Source organism: Pleurodeles waltl, chromosome 3_1 (assembly GCF_031143425.1).
Source record: "Pleurodeles waltl isolate 20211129_DDA chromosome 3_1, aPleWal1.hap1.20221129, whole genome shotgun sequence".
NCBI lineage: Eukaryota > Metazoa > Chordata > Amphibia > Caudata > Salamandridae > Pleurodeles > Pleurodeles waltl.
The window spans coordinates 1,554,040,489-1,554,064,325 of NC_090440.1; the positions used below are offsets into that span (position 1 = coordinate 1,554,040,489).

A 23,837-nucleotide genomic window follows, 5' to 3' on the forward strand; every position below is an offset into this window, starting at 1 on the left:
TGGTAGGCCAATCGCTTTTTTTTTTTCTTTTTCTTTTTTTAATTTTTGATATGATTTCATGTTTTTTCTTTTTTATTCATTTATGTGATTGGTCAGTTTAAATGAATGGTAAACGAGTGTATACCTTCTAGATGATAGCATTCTCTTTTTGTTAGACTTGTAATTCCTAGTGCAAATATTTGCTGAAAATAAATAGGAAAATGCAGGCTCGCCAAGGACATTCTAATTGGCTTTGCCAACGCTTTTTGTATTTTTTGTTGTTGTTTTTTTGTTTTTTCTACTGCAGCAGACATTTTTAAACAAAATGTTTCAATCAGGATTCGGCTTTGTCAATGTTTTTTACGCGGACTACTATGCTTGATGCTGAACATTAATCACTTTTGTACTAGTCACTTTAGGCAACCGAAACAATACAAGCAATGACATTTGATTTTTTTGGTTTATTTTAAAGTATTTGTAACTGTAGCAGTCCGTGATTGGAAAGTGGTAGTAAAACGCTTCGGGCCCTTGATCGAGCCCGGGTAATAATGAAAAGATTCACCCATCACCGTCATTGTCGACGTACCCGATTGTTAATTTGAATTGACACGCTTACCTTTATGATTTTTAATAAATCAAAATACTGCTTGCAAACGCCCTTCGAATTACCAAAGAATTGCAACAAAGCCTCCAGCTTTTCTAACAACACTTAATTGTGCAACCCAGCGTTGATCAGCCCTGTCTAGCGAACTCTGACCTCTTGTGTTCAGCTCTGCTTTGAAATTGGTAAGGTTCAGTTGGGAGCCAGATACTGTGTAGTATATTCAGAAATGTAGTACTGTTCAAAAAGTCTAATTATCTGCGTATAAATCAAATGTTAAGAGCGGCAATTAATACGAAAGAAAGGAGTCATCTATATCTGCTTAACCTGTTAGTGAATATCAGATTTTTAAGTTTAGGGAAGATGTATTCCCTACTTCATCGGTTACAGTTCATGTAATTCTGTCCGGTTGGTGTTAAAGCGGCCCACTAGATGGCAGCAAACGCACCACTGAAAACCGTAGACCTCAAAGGGCGACAAAATTTGACCTGGTTCGTAGCTTCTTGCTTTATTCTTAGCTGTCCCGCTGGCAACCATGTCCTGCAAGTGGTATGAAGAAACGTTCACATAGCAGGGTGTTGGAGTTTTCATGCGATTTAGATGTATGTGAATACCATCGGCGTGTAGTATTAAGTGGCTACCGTACGGGTGTTCTTTTTTCAAATATATATATTCTTTCCTCCTTGAATAAAGGTTGCGCTGATGAGTCATTCATGAGGTAGAATAAATTAGATAGAGGTATTTAGAGCCGATCTCCCTTATCCAGGGCAGGGTTTCCTCCTGTGTCTCTTCCTCCCAGTGGTAGTCGCTCCGCTTGAAGCAGCTTCTCCTGCTCATGGCACGCGTTTCCTTCTAGTGCCGACTGTTAGTGCCCCGTGACTCGAGATCCAAAGGTGTTGTGTAGTTTTTGCGTTACAGTGGAGGTGTTTCAATCCAGAGCGGAGAGACTCTTGTATGAGGGGTTACCTTACGCCTAGGGTGACCAGATCTTGAGGAGCAAAAACCGGGACAGGTCAGACATAAAAGAAGGACTAAAGACTTTACTCTCACCTTTGTATCTGGCCTGTCTCTTTCTTGCGTAGATTTGTGAATGTGTGCCTATACAGGTGTGTTAAATATATATATATATATTTCCAAACAAAACAATTGTTCAGTTTGTGACAAGACCTGTTGGTTGAAACGCGTTGATGGTGGATTTGGTGCTAAATAAGGGTTTGGTCCGTCCCTTCTGTGTGCACCAGCGAAGAATGCGCGCCACAATGAGGACTGTGTTGCTGGAATATATATATATATATATATATATATATATATATATATATATATATATTGTATGTATATACACACACACACATATACATGAACACACATTTAAATGACTACAAATATAAAATTAGCTATGGCATGACCTCCCACCGTGCACCCTCAACCCACCCCCACCCACCTCTCCCTGCTTCCCACTCATCTCTCTGCTGGGAGCAGACAAGGGACTGTGTTGCCTGACAGTAAAAGATAAATTACTTTAATTATTTAATATTTTTTAGGCGTTATTCATTTAGGCTTCCCTAGTGATCTGACCTTTGTCCCAAAAACCAGGGCATTTATTTTAAGATCTAACCTTTGTCCCAAAAACCGGGACATTTATTTTAAGATCTGACCTTTGTCCCAAAAACCGGGACATTTATATAAAATTAAGAGAAGCGTCGGGACACCGGGACAGTTCTCGAAAAACAGGGACTGTCCAGGGAAATCCGGAACGTCTGGTCACCCTACTTACGCCCAGCCTCCTGATCAAGCTGCCTTCATTGTTGGAGGAATGGTGGGTTGTTTTCTGCCCAGTGTGGTGCTCTCATCACTGCTGCTTAACTGATTAATATTTTTTTCTGTGCATAAACAATAGTCATTTAAAAAGGATGCCTGTTGTGAACAGTATTATTTTTGATTTCGTCCATAATTGTATTTCATGAGTGATGATCTTGGCTCAATTCCTGTTTCATTCAGTACTTCAGATTCGCAGACAAACTCTGGGCTGGATACTCCAATCTTAAACCATCAAAAGCAAAGTAATTGCGCATGTGATGTGACATTGCAGGTGTATCAAATTAAAATACGTGTAACTACAAACCAAAACATTACATTTCGATTTACTTCTTATGGAAGGAACACAAACGTTGAAAGACTGCGGCTTGCAGGAGAAAAAACACATTTTTTATTCTTAGAATTTGCAGGAGCAAAAGACTAAACCAAACACATCTCACATAGCAGGATGTGAATAACAAATTAGCTTCCAAGTGCAGCGGATTAACCTACACTATCACTGTGCAGAAAAAATACATCCCAATGGGTGTCCTTAGACCGAATAAATCACCTCCCTGAGAGGTCCATCAATGCAAGCTGTAAACCAAATCACAGGACTTGCGAAACAGTAATAGACGCAGCAAAAGTGTGATCACTGAGTTCACGCTGCCAGCTCCTCCGCGAAAGAAAACACTTCGATAGAACCACCCTGAAGTCGTCTGGCGGCTGAAGGCCTTCCTCTCCCCTTCTCACCTGGATCATCATCCTCACAGCCTTCATTGCTGCCTCTATGTACAGAGTGCGTTGATTGTGCTTGTTCCCTCAGTGTCTCATGCTTTTACAAGATGCAAGTAGCTGATATGTCGCAGTGGCAGGAGATTAACTATTAAGGTGGTTAAGAAGATGACATTGTGCCCATCCTCATATAACTAAGACATAAAAGGCCTCTATCTCAAAGCACCTCATCAGGGGTAGTAAGCGTTACATAAATACAATTTACAATTACTTCAATCTCATAGGCCACCCACCAGTTCACAGCTAGATGGTTCGTCCAGAAAGGTCTCGATGTCCATGTTGGAAAGGCCCTTAGGCCATATGGCGCCAGTGCCCAAGATTCAAAGTTTATGAGAATGCTATTCCTTTTCTGTACTCCTCTTTAGGAAGTCCTCTTGGACTGAGGTTGCACTTAATTATTTTCGAGTAATTGAGTATGTGTTTGTGTTTGTACTCTGAAAATGAATATTGAGGGAAGTGAAGGTTGATTGATGGTGACTACTGGGTACAACACAACACTTAAAAATAAATAAAATTAAAACTTTGTTGGTCCCTGAGCCTTAGGTCCCACACGCCACAGACTTTTAACAACTTCAAACATTAATTCAGTTTAATATGTATACATGAAATGTGTGGTATCTTTGTAAAGCTAAATCAATTTAGTGAAAATATTTTATAGAACTAAGTTGTATCCTGGAAACTTGACACAGAAAAAATTCCAACAATGGGCATAATGTCCTGACTCTGTTGCATAATTGTAATAGTAATTATATAGGGCTTACTACTCCTGACGAGGCGTCGAAGCGCTTTTCGGCAAGTAGCACGCTACTCCGGAACCCAACAAGAAATAGTGGTGGATTAGTATAGGGAAATATGATTACAGTTTTAGTATTATTATGAGTTAATTTGAACCATGGATATGAGAGTTTGTTAGATAGATTGACTGGAGTAATGGAGGGGTGGAGGATGAAAGAATCCAGAAGTGTTTAGGCTTGGGATGAGTAAAGGGAGGATGAAAGAGGGAAGAGTCTGTGGAAGGGGTTAGGGAGATCATAGTAGCAGGGTGAGATAAATGAAGGAGAATATAGTAGGGTTGTTTAGGAGATCATGGTAGTAAAGTGAGGTTTGGGTGAGTTAGATGTGGAAGCGGAGGGAAGTGCTTAGGCAGAGTTATTTAGGAGATGAAAGTAGTAGAATGGATTTGGGATGAGTCAGGGTGGGAATGGAGGATAGATTGATAGAAACATGACATATGGTGATGGGTAGATAAGTGTGATCTAAGATGAGAGCAGGGATTCATAAGTATCTAGTATAACAACTTATCTAGGAGTTATGAAATGACCTATGAACATGTTAAGCATAGAATAACATATATATATACATATGCACACATATATGTATATACATATTTAAACCATGAGTAAATATACTTAAACAGGTTTAAAGAGTGTGCGTGTAGTTTATTGTTATAACATAGTAGCGATACATATTTTCTAAAGAACTATATGTAACTAGAATATACACATAATCAGAAAAAAATATTTATCAACATAGGCATATACAGTCCATAGTTGTTTGAATATGGTGGTTATGAAGGAAAGAGCCAACTCTTGAGTAGTTTTCTGAAGACAAGATTATCTGTGGCTCTTATAGTTTGGGGTAATGAATTCCATAGTTTGGCTGCTTGAACTGAGAAAGATGTACCATCTATAGTCTTTTTCTTGTACGGTGGTGTTCTAAGGCGGGTTGCCAATCTCGAGCGTAGGTTTTTTTGTTGAATGTATTTGGTTATTTTGTTTCTGATAAAAAGCGGTCCTGTTCCATGTATAGCTTTGTGGGTGATACTGAGCAGCTTGAAAGTGCATCTTCTGGCAACGGGTAACCAGTGTAGTGCTCTCAAGGCAGGGGAGATGTGGGCTTGTGGCTTTACATGTAATAGTAGCCTGGCTGCGGAGTTCTGAATACGTTGTAGTTTTTTTCATAATAGAGATGATCCATAGTAGAGGCCTTTGGCATAATCCAGTTTGGATAGTACAAGCGAGATAGTAGCTTGCACCTTGTGTGGAAATCCGAGGTGGGGGAAGATGCGTCGTAGAGTCTTCAAGGTGATGAAGCTTATTCGTGCTAATTTGTCCACTTGGGCATTCTTAGTTAACGTGGAGTCCATGGTGATTCCAAGGTATTTAATTTCCATGGATAATTGAGGAGGTGGTCCGAGATCGTCAGGCCAGGCGCACAGTGGGTCATAATTTTTCCAGTCACCACAAATGAGTATTTCTGTTTTGGAGGCATTTAGTCTGAGATGGCTCCAGGTCATTCACTGATCAATGGCTCTGGGGCAAATGAAGATTTCTGAGTTTTAAAAGTTTTTTTTGGGTAATTTAAGTAGTATTTGTGTGTCATCTGCATAGTTGTAGCATGTGAGATGAAAATCATTGATCAGTTCTGGTAATGATATCGTGTAGATGTTGAAAAGCAAAGGTGATATGATTGATCCTTGGGGGACCCCTGCTTTTGTGAGGTAGGGTTTGGACGAGTAAGGGGGAGAATAGATGATGATATTAGATCGTTTTTTGAAGATAGGATGTAATCCAGTCGAGAGCAGTCCCTTCTATGCCGGCTTTGTGGATTTTTTGAATTAGGGTGTCATGGTCAACCATATCAAAGGCAGCCGAGAGATCCAAGAGAAGTCATGCAGCAACTCCATTGCGGACAGCTGTGTTTTTAAGATCATCCCAGATTGCTATGAGTGCCGATTCAGTGCCTCTTCCTGGGCGGAATCCAGTTTGGAAGTCAAAGTATAGAATTGTCTTCAATGAATTGTGACATCTGGGTAAATGCTGCTCTTTCTATCAGTTTGCCTAGGAAAGGTCCATTTGTGATTGGTCTGTAGTTGTTGGGGTCCTGCGGGTCTAGGTTTGTTTTCTTTAATGACGGTTGTATGTATGCCTTTTTCAGGTTTACAGGAAAAGTTCCTGTAGTTAGAGTTGTTGATGATTCTTCTTACAGGTGTGGCTGCAGAAGTAGATAAAAGAATGTTCTTGAAGATGTGTGGTGGACAAGGGTCAGAAGGGCAACCGGAAGGTCTGCTTGCTTTGACCAAATCCATAAATTCACCTTGGGATATTTGTTTGAAGGACTGTAGAGGCTGGGTTGGTTTTTAGGAAAGGGGTTGGTGCTGATTGTTTTCTCCTCTTTTAAATAGGAGTTGAATGTGTCTGCCTTGGTTGTGTAATGAGTTGCCAGTTTGTTTGTGAAATCTTGAGTAGTGGGATGACTTCCTTCCATGCATGTAGGTTTTCGAATTTCATTGAGAATTTTATTAAACTCCTTGGTTGTAGATTTAGCATTTTGAATTCTGTCTGAGTCGTACCTTTTTTAGCTTTTTTGATTGATGATTTGTATATTCTGTTAAGTTTGTGTAGCTGCAGTTTGTCTTGACTGTTGTTTGTTTTGAGCCAGGACCGCTGCAACTTGTTGATTTATTTTTTTAAGTTCTGTGTTTCTCCAAGGTGTTGGTTTTCTTTTGTCTTGATTAGTTTTTCTGAGTGGTATTAGGATATCAAAAGCTTCCTGTAGCCACTCATAAAGGGTTGGAACAGAATTAATTGATTCTAGATCTGTGTTGGCTGTTAGTTGTGTTTCTAAGTCATCAAAATTGAGTTTGCTCCAAGGTCGGTAGGTGCATGTGTATAAGAAGTTGTGGGGTGTGTGTTAATTTGTGGAGTTTTATGTCAGAAAGTTATCAAATGGTGGTCTGACCATGTAATTGGCGTGATGCTATGAAAGGTAACTAGTTCATGTTTAGAAAAAATGACTTCTAGGATGTGTCCACCGATGTGTGTGGGATTGTATACAATCTGATGTAGGTTCAGTGCGACTAGGCCAGTGGTGATAGCTTTTGGATGGGACATATTGGGTTTGTCAAACCAAAGGAGGACAACCATATATAAGGTTACCATTTTTCTCTTTACATTGCTGAAAATTACCAGCATTGATCTTCCAGACGTTTAAAAGAAGCTTTTCTGAATGTGTTTTTTTATTAAGTAGGATTACCCAGTGCTTTGTACATATTTCAGATATCTCGGCCTAGGTATCGCACTGGAGTGTCCCCGCAAGACTCTTGTGATCAATCAACAATTGTGTCGTGAGACACGGATGCGCATCCTAATGGTAAAAAAAAACAGCTGAGACTTGACTAAAATAGCCACCAACAGAGGTTGAAGACAGGAGCCTTTTTCACCCCTTATATTTAACATCTGTGTTGTAGATTTAAGGGATATTTTGTGTGACAAAAGATCATGGCCACCAAAAGTAGGAGGTAAAGCTGTTCCGAACGCAGCCAGGACAGCCCTATTCAATAGGATTGATGCAGGACTGCTGCAGCTGCTAGTCCGGGAAAATACAATGACTGTTAATAGCTTAACGTGCAATACATTAATCTTCGGCAGAAAAATTAAGACGGTCGACAGAAGGATTTTTTATTGTGAGGTTATCTCAGAGTAAGCTTTTGAAGATCGGCATGGTTTGAAGATGGGGACAAACACCTACAGCAACTTGCCTCCATGTAACCAAAGCACAATTCACAAGTCTTTGTTTTAAATAAGGTAGCAAAGGACTTCAAGCTCTGTATGTGTTGATCAGAGTAAAGTTATTTCCTATATTGCATTGAAAGATATCCTGGTATAACTAGTGTGTGGTTTGATAATGCATAATGCAATCTTTTTAGGTCCTTCTTCTAAATACCACCTGCGAACATACAATCACAACTAAGTTTAGAGTTGTACTTACCACCACAATCCCTTGCAATGGTTGTTAAATTAATGGATCTAGCCTTTTGAATCGTGAGTGCACATGACGGTGGCCTGAAATCTCAGAACTAAGCAGAGTTGCAGTGTACTTGGGAGTTACCAAAAATCCCCGGTTGCGTGCATGGTGCATGCACTCAGTTTACTTGACGTGTAAGAAGGTTGGGTGGAAAGCACCACTTTCAGTTCCTTTACATTTTACCTGGAAATGCTACTGAAAGTAAAACCATGCGATCCCGATTTGAATAACCTATCTCAGTGGTTCCCAACCTGTGGTCTGGGGACCCCTGAGGTTCCACAAAGCCTCCTCACGCGGTCTGCGACTGCTTAGAAAATTAAATAATATTAAAAGATTAGGTCCCAGTTTTCAGTAATGACTCAGTGGGGGGGTCCCAAGATTCCAGTAATCATTCAGTGGGGGGGTCCCTGGGTTCCAGTAATGATAAAGTGGGGGTTCACAGAAGTCAAAAGGTTGGGAACCACTGACCTAGCTTCTAAGAGTCACCAAGCCCAATCAATGTATCAAACTGCACCTCATCTCTCCGCTTCCAAATCTGTTTGAATTAAAGTAAAATACTTTAGATTGTGCTTCTGTCCCTTCGATGTAGGTGAAAATGTCCAAACTTGGTTAGCAGCTGAAGGTTTTGAATTTGATTTAGTAACAGAGATCATGGTCTGCTCTTGCCAAGAGTTCAAGGAGAATTGTGGTGGTTCTTGAAACCCCACTTGTGTTTACTAAACATCACGCAGTGCCAAGGGGCAGCTGAAAAATGTTTAAGTAGTGAAGGTATGAAATTGGCAAGCAGACAAAATAAATTTTAGAACTCTCGGTAGTAGTTACTACTGCTTTATTTTTAGAACCCCTTTTTTCAGGGGCACTGTAAAAATATGGCAGAGGAGGTCAAAATTATGCCACAGGGCTGACTAATTTATATGGCATGAAAACACATATTATGAGGCTTGATGCTCCACATTTTGTGATGTTTTTGCTAAATTATTCTGTAATTTTTTTACTCATGTTAACACCGTCTGGGCAAAGGTTAGACCTCATTAGTACCCATTAGTACCAGTCTAACAGCCAAATACAGCAGTAAACAACTGAAAAATGACCAGTCAACTTTTGAGAAAGGCCTTCTCTGCACAGGAACACGTTTCACAATATATTTAGTAACCTTTGATCCTTTTGTGTTCTAAACAGACTTTTTGGCCAAAATCTGCAGCTTACGAGGCAGATGATGTTTTATATTTGCGGGGGGAGGGGGATGAGGCTAGGTGCCGATACAGTAGGTCATGAGCTGCATTATTCCTCACCGAACTCCACCATCTGGCGCTATCTAAAATTGCTCTGTTTGCCCTCATACTTTGAAAGGGAGTGGCGCCAGCATTAATACTGGCCCCACCCTAGTCTTTTGGACAAACATCCGGAGATGGATGCCCCTGATCACACGCAGCAACTGCACAGCCTTTTTTGCAAAATGGCACATAGCCTGAGGATCGCAACAGGAATCGGCCTGACTGCATCTCCTGAACCAGGAATGCCTGTGTGGGTTGCAGGAGGTGCCGGTGCAGTGGCTGTGGGGCGGGGTCTGGGCTGGGATTTGGCCACGGTGAGGGCCCCTGTACAACGGGTGACTCGGCAGTGATCTGGGTGCCGCAGCAACTGGTTACAGCAGGAGCCGGACAAGGCCATCAGGGCAGCGGAGCAGTGAGCAAACTAAGCAGCGTGGGCTGAGTAGATGTAGGGAACTAATCAGGAGCGGGGCCTGTGCCCGCAGATTCCTGCCTACACTGAAGGGGCACCAGAATGGCACCTACTGAGGGGAGGCCTACAGACTGGCGATGCCTGTGGATCATTGCCTACCGTAGAACCGAGATCTCTAAGATATGAGGGGTGGCCAGAGACCCTGAACTGACCGCGCTGCCCATTGAAACACAGAGCGGAGTCTAACATCGCGAAACTCCGCAAATGCACACACTTCCTGCTATCAGAAGAGTCCACGCGGAGGGGGGACTGACCTACAGCAACATTAGCGGAGTTGGTGGACCATGAACGATGGAGACCCATTAAGGTCCTCCCCTCTCGTTTCTGAGATCCTCCTCTTGCTTTGGTCCACACCATACAATCGCAGGCCGCCTGTTCTGGGTGCGAGAGGGGATCCAGCGCTAGGATTGTCCTCACCTCCTGACAGGCTCAATTCATTCTTTGCTCCCCCATCATCACACCCTTTGGCCTGAATTGAACACTCAGGAATGGGCAAATATTAGAAGAAAAGAGATAGCGGACCGTGGCTCCTCTTTCAACACAAACCTGACTACCCCGGTAGCTTTGGCTTCAGGTATGGTTCCTCGATCTGGAGATCAGTCAGTGACCACCTTGGAGACTATACACCAGGCGATAGCTGCCTCCAGGGAGGCACTTCAACTGAAAATCAATACAGCTGGTACTAACATAGGTCTCCTAAGAGATGATCACGATAGGTTAGCTGAAAGAGACACGGCTACTGAGTGCACACGAGAAGAAACCACACCTGAAATAGTGTCTATGAGAGAGCCAATGATAGGAGTGGAAAACAAAGTCAAAGTATTATAAAGTAAAGCTGAAGGTGCTAAGAGCAGGACATGGAGAAACAATCTTTGTATCATAGCCCTGCCTGAACCTGTCGAATATGCATAATACAGGGGCTGCCTGTAAACCCCAAATTTATGGCAATTAGATCTGTTATTAACCAAAACAGTTCCAGGAATTGTGTGTCAAACAAATCAAGGTTAAAGAAAAAGGAAGGTGCCAACAACAATTTTAAGAAAAAACTAATAAAATTACATCAAAAAACATTTCAAACCACTAAACATGGCTCCACAACAAAAAATATATACAGAGTCAATAATGTTAGGATATAAAAGAGATGGATCCACAATATAAACAGCAAAGACCACATAGGGTTCATATGAACAGAAAGCGACTAGTCCTATCCAATCAGCTTTCAAAACGTGTCTATACTGTAGGATGCTAGAGCCATGTTGTGTGACTGCGGACCGGGGTAGGGGCATGCATTAGTGTGGGAAGAGGGGTGGGCAATTTTTTTGGTTTGAATGGGCAGGTCAGCAATGATTCGTACACAATGTGCCTTATGTTATTCATTGCTTTAAGTACCGACATCCGACCTTTGGTGTGCAACGCATTTGTAATTGTTGAATACCGTACTGCCCAGACCTAGCAGATGTTTTTTGTTTTGTTGGAAAACATAATAATATTTTGTTTAAAAAATATATCCCCGCAGCCACAGAATTCCAGCAGCCTAGTCTATTTTTCAATATTAATGTTTACTATTTAACCAAATTACCTGATTTGTAATTAAATGTATGTATTAATATGATTTTACGTGACACATGTATTCTTTGATGTATATTTTCCTGAGTATTGCACGATGATGCACCTGACAGTGGTTTTAGTTAACCTTGCAATAACGATTTAATTAATTATTGCAGATATGGATTATTCTCCCCTAGCTACCTTAACATATTAAATGTTAGAATATCAGTAGTTTGCATTGTACCTTGGTTTATACATATTGCTGTAGCAACATGGCATTCATTAAGAGTACATAATATAGTGGGAAATTACCCTTATGGATGCACCCTGTTTTCGGTGGTCAGACTGCACATCTATTGAATTTAAGCACGAATGAAGTCCTGTTCCAGTCTATAAATTAACAAAGGCCTGAGTACACACAGAATTTGTCTTTCCTGAACATGTTACAGAGGATCTCAGTATTCAAGGTATATTTTATGCCTAAGCAATTGAGGTTTTCTTTTCAATTTAGGCTTCTTTGACACTTGACGTTTCAAACCTGATGATTTGAGGTCATCGTCGACAAAGTACCTAAAAAGTACTCTTGTCCATGGGTGCGTAGTACAAGGGGTACCTGGGAGAAGTTGAACCAGGAAACAATTCAGTTGCCCAATTAACAAAATAATGGTTTCAATGTAAATTACACATTTGTCTCATGTTAGAGAATTGCCAAACAGCAGACAAGTCCTGCTAATCTCCATGGTGTGAAATCATGTGGGCGGGCAGAGATGTCACCTGTGCAGAATGTGGGTGAGCTACAGCTACTTAGAAAATTGAAGAAACTGAGCTAAATTGTATTTTTTTTTCTTGCTTCTCTGCCTTTTCATGAAAGCTGAGACGAGGCTGACTATAGTACAGGCAATCTTTGCTTGATACCATTCTGAGGAACAAACATGCTTTCTTTAACAGTACATGTTCCCATTTTGTTTTTTCCCGTGCTGCTGCTCATCCCAAGTTATGCATACACCTGCCAGCTAGTATTGGGTGCAGACGTTTGCAGGTTGTTTTTCTTGGATGAAGTCTTCAGACTTGAAATCTCTCGACTCCTCCCTTAGCCCACAATGCTCCAAGACAAAGACTGCACCTCAAATGTGTTCCCTCCCCCCAAATCACGTTTGTATGTTTGAGCTCAAGCTCTGGGTCCATCAACCAGTTTTCTGTTACTTTTTGTTTGAGTCATAAAGTATCCACTTCCCTCATCAAAGGTGTCACTACTTTGAAGCCTAACGTCGCTGGAATAGTTTTTGCGCCTTGAACTCAGATTGTATTTGAATGGCTGTCTGGGGAGTGGTATGGATAATAAACCTTTGCAATTCTCTTGTTAGGGTAACTTCAAGCTTCAGTGGTCGGCCCGGCATCGGGTGTGCAGCCATTGCCTCCCTCAAATCTGCGAGGAATTGAACAGCTCGGTGTGCCAGGCGTTCAGAAATAAAGACCGTCAGTACTGGAGACAATGTCTCTGGGCACACCCCAGGATGCAGCGTCAAGACCCCACTGACGTACACACTGCATTCAGCTCCAAATAATGTGAGGGAGCCTATCACAAAGGTGAGGGTTAGTTGGGCGTTCTGCCAGTTCAGGAGCAACAGAGCTTAAGATCTTTTCAACTGCGGGCCCCAACTTCCCTATTTCACGACAAGCAACCTCCGGGCCCAAGACAAAAACTACTCCTGGACCCACACCTGAGGGTCAATCCTTGGGGAATCTGCATCAAAAACAGTCACTGCCAGATGCTGAACACTGCTCCTGAGGTATTCAGGCTCCGAGCCCAGACACTGGCCACAAAAGACACCACCCTTCCCGTTTGACCTCCTGCTTCATGCCTGCTCAGCACCAAAGAGCTTCAGAGAAGCCTCGAGCCAAAGGAACCAAGTCCTTTCTCAGCTACTGATTCCAACTTATGGGCAAGATTAGCTGTCCTTGGAACTAAAGTCCAAAAAGCAGCCTCCAAGGCCAACACTGAAATCAACATTGAAAACGTCTCAGTGATTACATCTGAGGTGGGTGGGTGTTTTCCAGATATCGTTTCCAGAGGTGCCCGAAGTTAAGCAGCACAGGACTTTTATATACCCCTCCACAGGGAAAATGTTTGTTCGTCCACCACCTCCAGAAGAGCAACACACATCATAGCCAGTTCCTTGGGAGAAAAAGAACTTGCATTTGAAGAGGCAATATCAGTCGAGCAAAGTATTTATCCAAACACCTAAAAGGAGCAGGGAAAGTGCCAATAGTCCTGGAGCACAGTTTGAGACACATTCAGTGCTACCATCAGTACTGCACACGTCCGCATCACTTCATTAACCACACAGACCACCATCACCCAGGGAGTCTATTCATTTCTACCACATTGATTCAGATCATCACCACCAGTACATCCCTCAGAACCCTTACTTTGATCCTGCACAGAGGATGGGGATAACCCATGGGAGGATTATCATATATAGACTACTGGAGGACTCTATAGCCTTTGCCATTTAAGGTCTCACCCTCGCCATGTCCAACCATACTGTTATTTAAAGGGTGGCTTGCCACCTCAAAGACAAACTACATGTTGGAAGGGGATGAGTACTTTCTTTTGAAAGCACTTTTCAAAACAGAAAGGTTGGTGCAGTATCTGCTAATGCACAAAGCATGAGTAAGTGGAACACAGAGTTTTAAGGAGCCTTTAAGGTTTGAGTGGTAAGCTGGGGGTTAACACCAAAGGACACATGGCTACAGACTCCGTAGCCATCCACAGGTCAGATTAAGAGCTTATGGTGATGAGAATACCCTGCCGCCTAAAAAGTAAAGCACGAAGATAGGTGCTGCTGGCATGCAAATTGCTGTGATAGTGGCTACTCATTGGAGGATTGCCAACTCTGTCGGGCTCCTTGTCAGCACAATCTGTATCACTGGAAGGAAAGGGAGTAGCTGTTAGAACACCTGCCAGAGGCCAACTGATAGGAATGGAAATTGTCAGGAAAGAAAAATCTTGAATGGCCGCATTTGGTGTAACCTTTGAAGAAGTCAACACAAACGTAATCCTCAGACACATGCACGTCTCGGAGAGCCTGGCTTTCATCATGAGTTCCAGCACCACCTCATCAACATGTTGTATCATGGAGAGCATCTGTTTGCACCTCAGATGGACAACATGTTAGAAAAGAAAGACACAGTAATGGCAAACCAGTGGGTGCCCTGCAAACCCAATCACCTAAAGCAGAGTTTTGCAAACAGGAGCCTAGAAGGGAAGCCAAGAGTGCCTTAACCACCAAATGTGGTGGCATTCAACAGCAGCATCCTTTTTAAGGGGTTCACACCTCCAAGTCCTACAGTCAAGGTGATTACTGTGACAAAAGTTCAAGATGGCCACCAAACATTGTCTTGCCTGTATTGCTTTCCCTGCACTGGGAAGAAATAACCTCGCACAAGTAGGTGCTCTCCACACCAGCACGGCTTAGAAGTGTACTCCCTGTACTTACAAAGTCACAAAAAAGATGGTATACTGTGGCCTTTTCTCGACCTACTGCTTTTTAAATTGTTACATTAGTCTGAGCAGACCCTGTACAATGGCATCCTGTTGCTCTGTACTGGAGCCACATGGCGACCCTCATTCTCAAGAACGCCTGTTTCCACTTCTCCATACATTCGGCACATCCTTGCCACCTGTACTTTGTGGTAAGTGGACAACACAACAGCCCCCAGGGTATTTTCCAAATGTATAGTGTTGATGACAGCACATATGCAACGCTGTGCCATTAACGTCTTCCCATACTTGGAAGATTGGCTGATAAAGATCTACAGCCAACTGCAGTACTTACCATGCACACAGGGAGCATTATTCCTGCTATACATGCTAGGAACCTCCATCTATGCGAGAGGTCTTCAAACTTTTTGATGCCGGGACCCCCTATTAAAAAAATTTAGGTGTAAGGACCCCCTCCTGATAAAAATTTCTAGAACCTCGTACTCCTCATCATCAAAAATAATAAACATCCCCATTTCACACAGCAAATCATTTTTACTGTGAGGAAATAATATTAAAAAGTGTTTAGCAAATCAAAGATCAGTGAGTGTGGGGGCGTGGTCAAGGGTGTGGCTAAAAACAAAGGTCCTCATTTATTAGGAATTGACATGGGGCAGAGCTGCAAGTCTTCTTGCTACACTGCCACACTCAAATACAAAAGGGCAAGAATGGACCGTATTTATGAAATACAGTACATTTCTGTACAATACTTTCCCCCTGCGCTGGCGCACAATTGCTGCCTAGTGCCAACATAGGCAGGATTGTATTTGTGCAGGAAGGGGCACCTTCCTGCACAAAAACAATCCAGTAAGGCATTGTACCTCTTTCTACATGTGTGGCAGATAGCAGCACACATAGAAAGAGAAAAAAACAAGGAGAAATTAAAACATTTCTCCTCATTATGCGTGCTCTGGGGAGAAGTAAGGTTTTGGTACTGCTCCAGTTTACGTGATTTTGTAAATCTGGGGCAGCGTCAAAATCCATCTGTGTTGCAGAGGAACACCCAACACTACGCCTGTGGAACACCTCCTTGACGCAAAGTAAGGCAATGCAGCGACTTGCACTGCCTTGCCTTACTCCATGTCTACAAGGCCATGCAATCCGCTCAGGGTGGCTTTGAGTCAGCTCATAGGTACGATTGAGAGGCTGGTGATGCTGGAGCATCAAAAAAAAGTGATGCTCCAGCAGCGCAAGCCTCTCATAAATAAACCCAAAATATTCTCTAATTTTTTTTTAAGTCTTTCACCGCCAGGTAGCTACATATAAAATAATAGCCAGCTGAAATGAAAAATAAATAAAATGAGGTTGTTACTCATTGGGAAATGCACTGTAGTGCATTATGAAACCTCTATTAGTTAATGCACTGCAGAGGTCTGTGTTTAACCGGAGAGCAACAGAACTAAATCTTTGTTAGTACAGTTGAGAATAGTGACTTATGTATTTTTAGTGCCATGAGGTCACAGCCTGTGACAGAAAGCACTGTGAATATATAAAAAGGCATTATTTTATACTTGCATTGCACGCAGTATAATATAGGCCACTACAAAAAGGTTTATTATAAAACTGTGCTTCCAAAATGTGGATTTAAGTAATATCAGAGCACATTCAATACCTTTTTTTTTTAATAGCTGTCCCTTCAACACCTCCAGGTGATGTAATCGCTGTGTAGATACAATTACAATTAAAAACATGCACTTTACAGCTCAGTTGTTAACTCTTCGCACTACCCCTCAAAAAAAAAAAAAAGTTTGTCCTCACAAAGCTTTGATCATTTAAAGCTGCTCCCATGCACCCTTTACATTTGCAGATCAGCTCGTAGAGCACATTTGCTTTTCATTCAGGAAGCAGAAGCCCTGGGCTGAAAGTCTCCTTAGCTGTCTGTGGCTTTCACAGCACAGGAGACTCAAATTAAAGTTCAGCTGAGGCATTTTAAGAATCAGCTGTGGGGAATGTGCGACCCCCTTTCCAGGTCTCCACGGCCCCCCTGGGGGTCCCGACCCCCAGATTGAAGACCTCTGATCTATGCCAAGGAGTGACATTTCAACCCACAGCAAATACATCCTCTCCTTGGAGCTGTGCTAAACATTGCCAGAGCCAAAGGGTACCGAGACAAGTAGATGGTGATGGCATTTGAAATACACCTGTTTCTTTTTCATACACCATATCCCCTGACTGTAAGGACAGTGAAGAAATAGTTGGGGATGATGGCTTCATCTATAGCGATTGCACCTCTCACAAGATTGCACATGCTACAATATTATTAATTTGGTCACAATGCACAGTACTTACGTTTTTATTTCAGTTCCTTACACACCACATACATTACTCACCTAATAGGGAAAGCAGTCTGAGGTGGAGTCTTTATCCTGGTGCATTGTGTTAAGGGAGAAGTCATGAGATATCTCAAGCCTGAAGACTTCTTTCGAAGAAAAACAGCTTTTAAACATCCCTCCTCCCCCCAAACACTAGATGGCAGGAGTATACAAAGAACGTGAATCTACTGCACTGCAACCTACAAATAGATCGTTACAGGGTAAGTTACATTTTTGTTTTGCTACATTTTGGCTATTTTCTCAGTTCCTACAGGTGAGTTCACAGACCCTGCGCACCTTTAAAATTTCCAGCATGGGGGGAAAAGAACACAAATTTGGCCTGGATACCTTTCCATGGAAAACAGTTGGGACAGGTTAATTATTCAATAAGAGTGCTCAGCACTGTTGGGGATTAGCATATTATAGTTTAATGTTTTAGATATACATTAAGAAAATACAGAACTGTTGTAACCAAAGTAAATTCTGGAAACACAATATTAGAGATGTTGAAAACCTGCTAGGTAAATGCACTTTCATGAACCTATGATTTTGCGAGGAAATTGAAGACATTTGGCCCACTGTGAAAACCAGTTGTTGATTCCTGTACTTGCATTGCATTCATATGAATATTAACCATGATAACATCTCAGCTTTAGGGATATTGTACAAGAAGTACTGGTCATTAAAGAATGCAGTTTCTTAACATAAAGCTACACTGCATTTTCAGAGTATAATTTAATCTTCCTCGTTGACTTGAAGGAGTGTTTTTGCCATTCTATTTAAGAGTTTTCCGTTCTTGAGGTTCACTTGAAGTACTGAAATTTAGAGCTCGGACATTGTGTTTTGGTGGCAGGCAACAACGGTGGTAACCGGTCTGGCTAATTATTTGTCCCTCTCTTTTATACTGTAAGGAACACACAAAGATTTTGATGTAGCTTCAGTTGGTTCACAATTATTCAACTACGGCTAGCAATGTGATGTGTTCTTGCTGTTCCTTTTAACTGTATTTGCTTTCATTTTAACTGTATTTGCTTTCATTTCAGGTTTAGCTGTGATGCATTCTCAAAGTACCAATCAACTAGATGTGGGAAGTAACACCCGTGTGGGAACAAAGCGATACATGGCCCCTGAAGTTCTAGATGAAACAATCCAGGTGGACTGCTTTGACACCTATAAAAGAGTCGACATATGGGCTTTTGGATTAGTTCTTTGGGAAGTAGCTAGGCGAATGATTAGCAATGGTAAGTCTGTTATGAATGTCTTGGCTTGATGAAACTCTGTGCTGATAGCAGTGACAAACATGAAGCACAAAGTACTTCATTTCCTGTTTCAGAATGACGTGGAGTGTGTTGAGTGCTTCTTGTGAACTGCTGATTATAAATAATTACTTTGTAAAAAATAATTTTGCTTGTTAGATAATGGATTTACATTACGATTTTACGTTTGAGTTATGCTTGAAACATAACATCTTTATACTTGCAGGGCAGCTCTACAGGTAGAAGCAGGAACTGCCATGGTATGTAGTTTGCCCCAGCTACGCAAATGTATGTGTAGGCTGATCGGAGAGCACGTGGCCTGAGCAGAAGAGCGTGTGAGAAACATTGGTTGAGTGTCTGGCCCTTTGGGTGCAATATATTGACGATTTTTTTTTGTGTGTGGAGGGTTACATGAGTCTGCAGAGGTATACATATCTTACCTCTCCAGCAGTACCCTTAATTTCCATTTCACGAGTCATATTACCAATACTAATGTATTTTTTTTTTTAGATCTTACAGTATTTGTTCCGGAGAATCAGTTAAACTTGACACTATATCGCAAACCCATGGCAGGGAACTCTCTATTAAATGCAAAGTCATCATCCCCGCAGCCTGAAGAACAGTATAACTAATGGGGAGCTCTTGTGGATTAAGCGCAACTGTTCTGCAGAAGGAGACTGCCAGAAAGTAGAGGCAGAGGCCATACAGAGATTTGAAGTGGGAGGGTGCTCTGCATCAGTCTTGAGGGAGGCTCAAGAAAAAGTACAGAAGCAGCTACGTCACCAGTCATTGGTAGATTAGAGGAAGGAATTGAACGAGAGCATTCAAGTAAGGATGATTAGTAGTGCTCCACCAGATCGTCAGAAGTGTTTAATATTGTGAGAAACAATTGGCAGATATTGAGAGTAGATATTGTGATAGGAGAGATGATACCAGCATAACTATAGGTTACGTACAAAGGACAGCGTCTTTAAGGGATTACTTGGTTCATTGTCACTTTATGAGCAAAGAATACCACAAGGATGCCATTGTTGGGTTTTTTACATGTACCAAATGCAAGCCTTCAATTCAAGCAGCAAGGTGAAGGAATATGAGATTCCAGGCATGGAAAGAAAGGGTAAAATCAATAAATTGCTGAACTGCAATTCAGAATTTACAATATATTGTCTGGTGTGCTCGTGTGGTAACACATATATTGGGAGCACCACGCATCCGGTGAAGAAGCACATGCAGGCTATAACTAAAAAAAGACCCCAAATATCCTGTAGACAGGCATTTTGAGTCGACACATGGAAGTAATTATAAGGGGTTGTGGTTCTTTTGCCTAGATCAGGTACCGAGAGTGGAGGCAATTGAAGCTGCAAATTGAGACAATTGGAATTGAGATATATTATTAATTTACAGACCAATATGCCAGTGGAATTCAATTGTGATGAGGAGTTTTGGGTCCACATTGGAGAGTGAAGTAAGATTTGAGTTAACATAAATTTGAGGCCCCTAGCATACCGTTTTCTGTGTTGCAGCTGATGTAGGCCCTGTCCCACATTCTTTCTGATCTTTCTTGAATTTTGTTCACTAATACATTTTTCTAAGTTTTTGTTTTTCTATGAGAAATTTAAAAAAAAATCGATTTTTTTGATCTCTCACATGTCACTGTGAGTTTGGGTCAGTGATTTTTAGGTGTGCCTTAGGTAGAAGAGTGAGGTAATAAGGAATTTGAAGTATGGTGTAGCAGCTCCACTAAGCAGTGGAGTCCAGGAAATCTGTCATAAGTAGGAGAGGCAACAGCAGAGGAAGGGCATCCATAGTAAAAGTGTTCATTTAAGGCAGAATGGAATAATATATAGCTTCGCATTGTTAATAAGGCGACCGGACAATTAGTCCATTCAGGGTGCAATTATGGGAGGATTGTGATTTTGTGACCTGGAATTATGACAAGGAATGGCATTTCAAAGTCTATACTTTTTCACATTTTCAATAATGGTAACATGCTTTCAGAACACATGGAGTGTATTTGAATGTATTTGATTTGCAAATTTAATGGAAACGTATTTGAAGTCGGATGATCATTTGAGGTGCTTGTGGATTATGAATTTAGCAGAGAACATCCCCGATTGTTATCATTGCTCCTTGGCTGGTAATTTGTTAGTTGAATGATAATGAAATTCATTTGTTGTTACTTATGTACATTTTATTTCGGTTTTTGATGTACTTTTTTTTAATGATTTCAGTTGATTTGCATTAAGTGTAGCAAGTTTACATATGGCCGCCACATTTCGATGCTTTTGCACCATATTTGTAGTGACTACCTTTGTTTGTTTTTATGAATTGGTAGTAGGAGAGGTATAAGTTAGGAAATAACGTGCAGGTTATCCCCACTGACGAAGGCCAAGCACCAAAACATGTCTGTTTGTTTGCAGCTATATAGTTTGATATAAATTGAGCCCCGGAGTGCAACATTAAATCTATTCTAGATTCACAACAATTACACGTAACAGTGCTTGGGTCTGGAAGAGAGTTTGTTAATTTTTTCTTAGTTTGAGTGAGTCGACATAGGCGAAGTCATTGTATGATATCAACCGTATATCCCCAATTCTCAAATGTATGCCTATGATCTTAGATTTTGTTTCCCTGCTGTTTTGCACTGAGGTGCACTGAGAAACTGCCTCACTTTTTTGGTGAAGACCTTGAGGAAAATCTAAAGGCAGTAGAGAAAGTTATCAAGGTTGACTCAACACTGTAAGGGGGGTCTGTTGGTGGGGATATGACAGAGAACAGTATCTCATCAACATGAGATGCTTGGGATTCCTCAACACCATTTTAGGTTATGATTATGCTGTTTAAATTTTGTCCAAACTGCCATAGAAAGTTTGCTCTGAGGGATGAGCGTCCAGTCTGTATGTTCTGTCTTCCAAGAGACAATCAGATGGTGGACTGCATCTCTACCTCATTTTTTAAATCCAGCATTTGGCAACTATAGACATGGTGGGGCAGTCTGTATTAGAGAAGAACGCAAGGGTTGATTTGTGTGTGGAGGAGAGGAGTTTCTCCAAGGACAATGTTGAGAAGGAGGAGGTTCAGAGGGAACATAGAGAAATCAAAACCTTGAGGATATGTCATAGAAGAAAGCCATAGACAAGATCCTAAACCTACAGTGCCACATGCCAGAAAGTAGTGTTCGGAGGTGTCCAAAGAAAATACATCCAGAGTGCCGGCTAAGATGCTGAACCTGAAGTCTTCTAGCAATATTCTAGAACCACAAAAGTGCAAGCTCTCTATGCCAAAGAAAACCCACAGTCAAAAGAGCTACATAAAATTCCCATCCTACTGGTAAAGAGAACAGCACAAGGTAGAATAAGCCAACGGGTGTAGTCTTGACCTCAGAGGTTCGAGTGCGAAAGGTGACAGGGACAGGTGCCCTTGAAAGGAACATCCCAGGAGGAGGAAAATGAAGAAGAGGGCGTTTGAGGCTGAGATAGAAAGTTTATTTAGTAGAAAGAAACCTTCAAGGAACCTATGGTGCCAAATAACCTAAAGTTTTGGAGATTAAGAAACCAACACGACATAAAAATTCCAGACCAAGAGGTGACACAGCAGTATGTTGAACAGCACATAGACTTTGGGAAGATTAGTACATTCTTAAATTTTTTGACTCCGCAGAAATGGGGTTCCCACACACCACAAGGAGAAACCATGTGGAGAAAGTCTAGGCAGATTCCCCTTTTGACATAGATATGTACCGCTCAAGATTATCCCCTCTGGATGACATTTCAACATACAACGGGGTGGTGAAGAAAGCAGCTAACACTTTTGGTACGGAGATGCATGTAAGGAAGGAGGACACATGTTTTCTCCTTGTAAAACTGTCCATTCTACGAGAAAAAGTCCTTCCCATGCTGCTGAGCATACTTCAGCAGGGTAAGGATGTGTTCTCAAAGCCACAACTGCAAGAGCTGTAACTCCACAAATAGAGATGGACTGTAGGACTCCCACTCAAAACCCTAAGCACATTCAGGGCATGTTGAGGCAGACTCGCTCATAATAAGTACTATGATTTAAACCAGAGGGCCAGTCAAACATCATTGATATGTTCTTCCTGAGAAACCAGCACTTTAGTCCAGGGGTGACTCAACCTCTGGAAGTAATGAAAAAAGTCAGTGAGATCTTCATTCCCATGTGGGCCCTGTAGTTGTACAGACTTTTCAAGAGCGGAATCCCTCCAGACCGAGGAGGATAGAGTGAATAGGCCTGTTGGCTTTGTAATTTTTTGTTAAAGGCCAGGAGCCTAAAGTTATGTATTGTCTCCCTATGATTTGAAAGCAGATTAAGTGGCTTGGTGTTCTAGAGGAGAATACTCCGCTCGTGCTTCGTCACATAACTTTGGACAAAATAACCCTTAACGTAATGAAAGTAGTAAATTAAACTTAGCTGGAAAGTCTATTTGGTTATCTAAAAAGAAAATCAACAGTGAGTGCAACAATCCCTATGTACGTTCAGATCGAAAAAAGCAAGCTAGTGAGAAATTGTTTTATGGGGGTACCCTGTTAAACTATTAGGTGCCAGGAAAGACAAAGCGTGAGACCAGGCTAATCCTGCATTTTATTGAACATTGTGGTCGTGCTATAAAGGTTAGGGCTCATTTTAATATTCTTTTAATGAATGGTTGTCTTCCTGTTCTGTGCTGTAATGTATTCTGCCTAACATAGGACATACTTAAGTTGGCAAGATTGTATTGACTAAGAAGTTCAAACAATAAAAGCTACTAAACAATCTGAAATGCGACTTTCTTGCACACAATCTCATAAGAACAACACATAATTGACGATAGTGCTTTAAAAGATGTTTGCAGATTTGAAACTGGACTTAGCCACCACCAGACCAAAATCTAGCATATAAAAAAATGTAGTCAAATCTCACTACATTTTTCTAATTGGACATTTAAACTTCAAATTGAATTCAGCTGTCTTTTGCACATAGTATACATGGGATGGCTGAACTGTGACCGAATTGACAAACTTTTTTTTTATAAACATTGAATTGGAAACGGAATTGGCTTAAGTCCTCCTACCAGCATTAATTTAATGCAAGTGGGCTTTCTAACCAACTGTGTGATAAGTAACACAGCTGCAACCCAGAGAAAACGCGATGCCCAAGAGATGGACTTGTGTTGTGCAACTATTTTTTGTTTGCGAAACTCGTTATTGCTGAATTAGCTTACAAGTTATCTTTTGGAAGAGAATTCTGATTAAACGTGTCCTTTCATTATATATTTTAGATGTTAATGAAACAAACATTTAGTGATTAATTTTCGAGATTTAAATATCGGTGTTGAACTAAACGTGTGTATGAAGCCGTGCATTCCCAAAGGACGCTAGTTAATTTCTTGTAACAAATATACTGTTTACAGTGATTTTAAGAGCTAGAAAAACGTGCTGTTTTAATGGTTTTATAATGCTTTG

The 23,837-nt window shown here is 41.3% G+C and overlaps 1 protein-coding gene across 4 annotated transcripts in view; it reads left to right on the top strand.

Moving 5' to 3' along the window:
* The window catches only part of ACVR1 (activin A receptor type 1), a 397,514-nt gene that overhangs the window by 297,483 nt on the left and 76,194 nt on the right, over window positions 1-23,837 (top strand). For all 4 annotated transcript variants that reach the window (XM_069225144.1, XM_069225147.1, XM_069225148.1 and 1 more), the window contains one exon: window positions 18,166-18,363. In XM_069225144.1, coding sequence (XP_069081245.1) covers window positions 18,166-18,363 — 198 coding nt within the window. The remainder of the gene's footprint in view (window positions 1-18,165; window positions 18,364-23,837) is intronic.